The sequence below is a fragment of the Atta colombica genome, unplaced genomic scaffold, assembly GCF_001594045.1.
Source record: "Atta colombica isolate Treedump-2 unplaced genomic scaffold, Acol1.0 scaffold83, whole genome shotgun sequence".
Lineage (NCBI taxonomy): Eukaryota > Metazoa > Arthropoda > Insecta > Hymenoptera > Formicidae > Atta > Atta colombica.
In genome coordinates, this window is record NW_017259576.1 from 277,819 (window position 1) to 284,280 (window position 6,462).

Genomic DNA, 6,462 nt, shown 5'->3' on the forward strand with positions numbered 1-6,462 from the left:
CAGGGCTATCAGTATAAGTGCATGGACATTGACCTTTATGTGAATATAGAGGGGGAAATGATCCTACCTCAACCACATTCCAAAGCACTTCAAAGGAATTTGCTTGACTTTGCTTTAGTCAGATATTTCACATAATTTTCAGATTTAATTAGATATTTAAACTTATATTATAAAATAATTTATTTTTAGAAAAAAGTATATTATATTATATAAACATTTTATCGTCCAACACAATTTTCTTGTGTATAAGATAATTACAATCATATAAATGTACTGAAGTCAATTTATTTAAATTATCAATTTATTTAAACATTAACATAATATATTTATAAAATATATTTATAAAATATATATGTGTAAATATCTCTACTAAATCTCTAAGTTGTAAAAAGAACAAGGAGCAAGTACAGAAAGAAATGAGGTCGTATTTCCAATCAATTAAATTGCAGGCTATAGACTATCATGACAGGTTAGAAATATTGATTTGCTCTCTGTAAGAAACACATACAGATTTGATTCATCTTAAAACTAGATGTTCTTGTCATTTATTATTGAATTGGATCACGTGCGCACAAATAAGTAAATTTATCTTCATGCAAACAATAACTTACCCATTTGAGATAAAATATCATTCTTTTTTTTTGTCTTTTTGGGTTCCTTGTTTGGTAATTGTTGGATTACCTCCTTGACAACTTCCTTTACTTCCTTAATTGGCATTTCCTTCTGTTCCTTTATGTCCCTCAAAGCTTCCTTCATAGCTTCTTTATTAGTAGATGTATTATTATAAATAACAGTATCCTGTTTCTCATCCTTATTTTCATCTTTCTTCTTTATAGCATCTTTGTTGTTCTTCTTTGATTTAGTTGGAGTATCCTTTGGTGACTTGTTGATTTTCTCCACTGTTTCAGTTTGGGTAATCTGTTGAAGATTCTCTCTCTATTATATACATATATACATACACATATATATAATATGCGCGCGCGCGCGTGTATATGACATATTATATAATATTATAATAAAAATGTTATTTATTAATTATAATATTTTGTTAAAACCAAGTAAATAATTAAATAAAAAAGATAGCATTCATATAAAATATTAGTATCTGTATTAATTAAAATCTATGGCAATGTAAAGATCATGTTATCTCAATATTCTAATCTTTACTTGCGTTAATAGAGAAGTTCATAAATTTATTAATATTTCATAAATTAATGATTGCTGTTAATAGAGAATACATTGGATGAATGTTTAATAAATATATGTATTTTTCATGCATGTGTAATTTTCCCAATTAATAGAAATAAAAGAAATTAAGCAATGAAAGAAATTAATTTTGTTTGCAATATAATGGCAGATATGGCAATAATCTTAAAAAAAAATTTCAATCAACATTTCAAAAAAACTACTTAGCTTAATATTACATTCAAATTTAATATAAAAAATAGAAAGACTGTGCAAAAAATGTCTATGTACGTAATGTATAACATTCGGCAAATGGCAATCACTCACATTTTGACTCCGTACAAGTTCAAGGTCATCCTTTGGATGAATAACATCAAAATGGTTAGCCTCTGCCAAGGGAGGTTGTGAGGGATTTAATTCAGTCACAATGACTGATGGCTCATCTTTATTTATGAGAATAGGTTTTATCTTTTCAAGTTTTCCTTTCTTCTTATTGCCTTTGTTATTCTCCTAAGAGTTTAATGCAAATGTATGATGTTCCCATGATATTTGATCAAGAAGGCAGTGTCAAAAAACATCAAGCAGCATGCTCGAAAATCCATATACATTATATAATAATGGGCACATATATAAATCATACTATACATATATCATGATGTTTCACATAATAAAATATAATTTAAATAACATCAAATTATCTAAACATCTTTATAAAACAATATAATATTTAATAATAAGTTATTTTGTTAACATTAAACTGCTTTTCACCTTATATTTATTTTGTCTTCTTGTTGAGCACATAAACCTGGAATTTATGAATTTGTTATATCGCAGTTAATACTGTCTCTTTCACAGTATTTCTTTTATGAAGATTAAAACGAATTGAAACTTTACTGAAAAAACTTTTTTTAATATTATATTTTGTACATAACTAAAATTAGTAAAAGATTTATAGAAAATATCAAATTCTATACTTAATAACATTTTTTTGTATTTGGTTCTTCTGTAATCTAAGTGATAAGGTAGTTAAGATTGAAGCAGTATCATTAAAATACTGCTGCATATGTATGATGAAGTTATTTTTAGGAAATAATCTTGAACTTGCAGAATTACTTATCAATGAGACATGTATGCAAGAAATAATAAAGTAGCAACTTTTCAATCAAAATCTTATATTCTTAAAAAAGGACATATTTGTTTAATATCTCTGTCCACTGTGTTACGTGTTAATTTTTTCCAAATAATATGTTCTTATTTATATGTTCTTATTTATAATTTTTTCCTCGTACAATTTGATATAACCTATTACTTAATTAAAGATTTAATCTTTCTATAACTTACCAAGACATCATTTGTACATTATATAAAATTGAGGTGTAATAAATTCCAATTTTTATTTAGAACAATACTATAAAAGATAGAATAGTAATTCTATTATAAAGATATTTTACAAAACAAAAATTATAAATTGTGGTTAAAGAAAATTAACAAATGAAAGTAGTACACAATCAAAAAGCGACTTCAGAGTATCTGAAACGTTAAAACTGACCGTTCTATTAAATTACGATTTTCTCTCAAAAAGAAAAAATACAGAGCAATCAAGTAAAATATAAATTTTCTTAAAATCTTCTCACGTTATCAGGTAAATCATCAATGAGAAACAAAATTTATTTGTGCATCATTGAAAACATATGTTCAATATAAGGATTTATTTGCTGTAAGTTATCTGATTTGCAATGCCCATTATTATATAATGCTATAATAAAGAATTCATAATTTACGAGTGCTAAAAATAATTTAAAAAAATGAAATTTTTATAAATAACATATATATAAATATGATATAAAATATAAAACTTTAATTATAATTCATTTAATTACTGTATACACTTATACAAAATAAACTAATTACTTAGTTATTTTATTAGATACCCAGGAAAATGATTACAGAATATATCATGAAATAATAACTGTTAAAATAAATAATTATAACAATTCTGTGTTCATGCCTCGTGAATTATGTGACAATAGAATAAAATTAGGACGCTTCCTGTTTATAAATCTTTTTCTTTGCTGGGTAGATGTAAAGATGCCATATTGTGTCATCTAGGTTATTGTATTTCATGCATGAAAACAAGACGTTCAAATCTTAAATATTTCAAAAACAGCTTTATGTACAGCTTGTACTTTTATTTTAAGGCAGCCAATCATGATTATGATGTGTTTGTGTAAGTGAAGTATGAAAGTGAAAGAAGTGTAGTATGAAAAGCACATAAATATTAATCAATTGAAGAATCAGGATCCATATTGTATGTCTCTTAACAATGTATCGTTACATTTATCGTTGTGTAGTTTTTAACCGATAAAAAGTTGCGCAACGATAAATGTAACGATACCAACACATATCCTTAAAAGAATACAGAATATAGGTGCAGAAGTATGATCGTGCTTCTCTGTTTCATGTTAGAAAATTGCTAAGCACTATCGCTTTCTTCTTTTGTCTCATCGTTCTATATTGCGAATATTTGAAGATTGAAGACAATTGTGATAGAAAGAACCCATTGAAAATACTTATTTGAGTGCTTGATTGGCACTTGTTTTCCTACTCATTTTCTAATTCTCTAACAGTTGAATAAATAAAAACATATATATCTATCCAGTAATAAAAGTCCTATACTTTTTTATTGTATATTAAAGTTAATCGAAGAATTTACAATCTCATTACTATATCTTACCCAATTCTTATAGAATAATTGTAGTCTTTTTAATAAATAATAAAAATAAATCAAAAAGTAAAAATAAATCTAAGTTTACCTGTACTGGAGGCTCAGAAGGCAATATTTGGGGAATTTCTTCAAATTGCACATGATCAGATCTTTCATCTTTGTCCTCCTTATCATCTTTCTCTTCTTTCTTCTCTTTCACCTTCTTTCCTGCTTTATTCTTGTGTTTCTTTTCTTTATTTTTATCCTTTTTACCTATAAGCAGAATAACAAAAAATCTATTAAGGAATACTAAGGAATAACATACAAGAATAGTTTTCTTAACACATTTAATTAACTTATCTTATGTCAAAATTTTACTTATTTTCTATTACACACATATTAGACAATTTCCAATTTATCTTCTGTAACTAAATGATTTTATACATCATCAAAATGATTATATTACAAATTACTACATCATAGATCAAAGTAAAAATTTGACTTTACAGGCAATATTGCACAAATTGACATACTTGACAATAGATCATCAGGAAGCTTCCTCTGTTCGGCGATTGCTTCTTCGTAAGATTTCTCTCTGATACCGAACATCGAAATGAAGGCAATGGCTGCAGCAGAGAGGACAACAATGCCAACATATACCAGTCCTGTCTGAACATCCATCTTTGGTCGTTTTATCTAAAAAATTACCCAAGTATCAGTACGTCATAGACGATAAAATGATAGAAGAAAATGTCGTTAGTTGACGTAGTAAATTGACGTAGATTGAAAAAAAAAAATTTCTTTTATTTTCACAATATTTTCATAGCAATGTCAGGGTATATATCATAGGTAGTTGTTGACCCTTTGAACCTACCACTAGCTTTTTAAGAATCCACATGAATCATTAGGTTGATAAAGAATCCTATCTACACATATTTACGGAAAACGGCTCTTCCGCCCAGCTATGATAAATAAGAGGAATATAAGAAATTCATCCAGAAGGGATTTCAGGAGAAAATTCAGGAATCGCGAGAATTTAATATTTCACGTTAAATTAGTTCGGTGGAAAACAAAAAAGCGGAATGGCTGCGAGGACACTGGCAAATTTGTCCTTGAGGAATCCCAATGGAGCATCTCAGATAACGGTGGGACATATAATGTGTATACGTGTGCAGGTCGAGCGAAAGCGGGGGTGAAACCAAAGGAGGAATCACAGTGAATGTGTGGAATGAATCGGAGTTATGCGATATCGCGGCCAATTCGGAGGAGCAGCATATGGATTACGGAGCCGCGGGTCATCGACACATTACGGGGATTGACCGGCGAATTTGTTGCATCGGCACATTTAACAGTGTTACGGTGCGACCGGCACGCCGTTACCACCATGCTTCTCGTCTCTCCCCCGGCGAGAGTCTCGCACGCGCGCCGACGCCGACCACTTACCTAAGGTGTTTATTCCCGTAGATTCCAAGACGCGATGCTACGACGGACACTGAGAATAGTTGGGCAATGATTGTCGCAGATCGACGTGCTCCTTGCTGCGGACGGCACGGCTGAGTGTCGGCGTAGGCGAGATGGCCAGAGTGATGGAGTATAAGAAAGAGAGAGACGGCGAGCGCGACGGAACCAGGAATCACACGCACGCGACTTGATTCCCTGAAGCACTATGGCGGCCGGACGTGAAGCAAACTGTACTAGGCGCTGCAAGCCACGCCTATCGTTCGCTGGCGCTTTCGATTGGCGTTCGGTCGCTGCCACGTATGCAGAACGGACGACGGCCGGCCGTGTCGCGTCCGTCGCATTCCTCGTCTACGAGCCAATTGATGGGTTCTCGATTACCTACGTGCGATCGGATCGGCAACGACGATAACAACGGTGACCAATACAAAGCTAGTAATTCAGTCGGCAAATGCTTTATGTATGACGCGCGTTGATGCCGCCCCTGGTGAAAAAGTTTCGCTGAAATTATTCTACGTTTTGAAATATTTCAGCGAAATTGTTGAAAATTTGCTGAAACTTCACTGAAAGTGAAGAATTTGAATTTTTCAGCTAACATACTGAAAAATCACTGAAATCCAACCGAAATTTCTCTGAAATTTGTCTGAAATTTTGTCGAAAATGAATTTTTCAGCTAAAAATTGCTGAAATTAAACTGAAATTTTTTTGAAATGCTGAAATTTTGTTGAAAAGTATTCTAAAACATGGATATAATTTCAGCATTTTTCCACATCTGCAAGATTTACCAGGTGCTCTGATAAGAATATAATTGAATATAACGATAACCAACGTGAGCGCGAAATTCTTCATGCCAATTGGCAATTCGATGACAATTGTTGATCAATCGATTCGATTCGCGGATCTCGATTGAGCGATCTCGCGGATGCGCATGCTGATGCTGATTAAATAAAATTGTGAGACTCTTGTTCATAAAAGAGAAATTAAATGCGAGAAACGTGTTAATTAATTTAATAAAATATAAAATGTGTGTGTGTAATAAAATATAATTAAGTTATTAATATTTTAATAAAATATATTATTTGAATCATGCAAAATTATGCATATACGTTTATTAT

The 6,462-nt window shown here is 30.8% G+C and overlaps 1 protein-coding gene across 5 annotated transcripts in view; it reads right to left on the minus strand.

Moving 5' to 3' along the window:
• Positions 1-5,667, minus strand: part of LOC108692981 (kinectin-like) — a 17,395-nt gene extending 11,728 nt beyond the window's left edge. For 2 of the 5 annotated variants that reach the window (XM_018201588.1, XM_018201585.1), the window contains exons 1-5: positions 4,764-4,830; positions 4,423-4,585; positions 3,999-4,162; positions 1,513-1,695; positions 612-918 (exon numbers count right to left, since the gene is read on the minus strand). In XM_018201588.1, coding sequence (XP_018057077.1) covers positions 612-918; positions 1,513-1,695; positions 3,999-4,162; positions 4,423-4,585; positions 4,764-4,787 — 841 coding nt within the window. In that variant the 5' untranslated portion in view covers positions 4,788-4,830. Of the gene's footprint in view, positions 1-611; positions 919-1,512; positions 1,696-3,998; positions 4,163-4,422; positions 4,586-4,763; positions 4,831-5,332 lie in introns of those variants that run through there. The other 3 variants (XM_018201587.1, XM_018201590.1, XM_018201589.1) reach the window with 3 other exon arrangements.
• Positions 5,668-6,462: the final 795 nt, after the last annotated feature.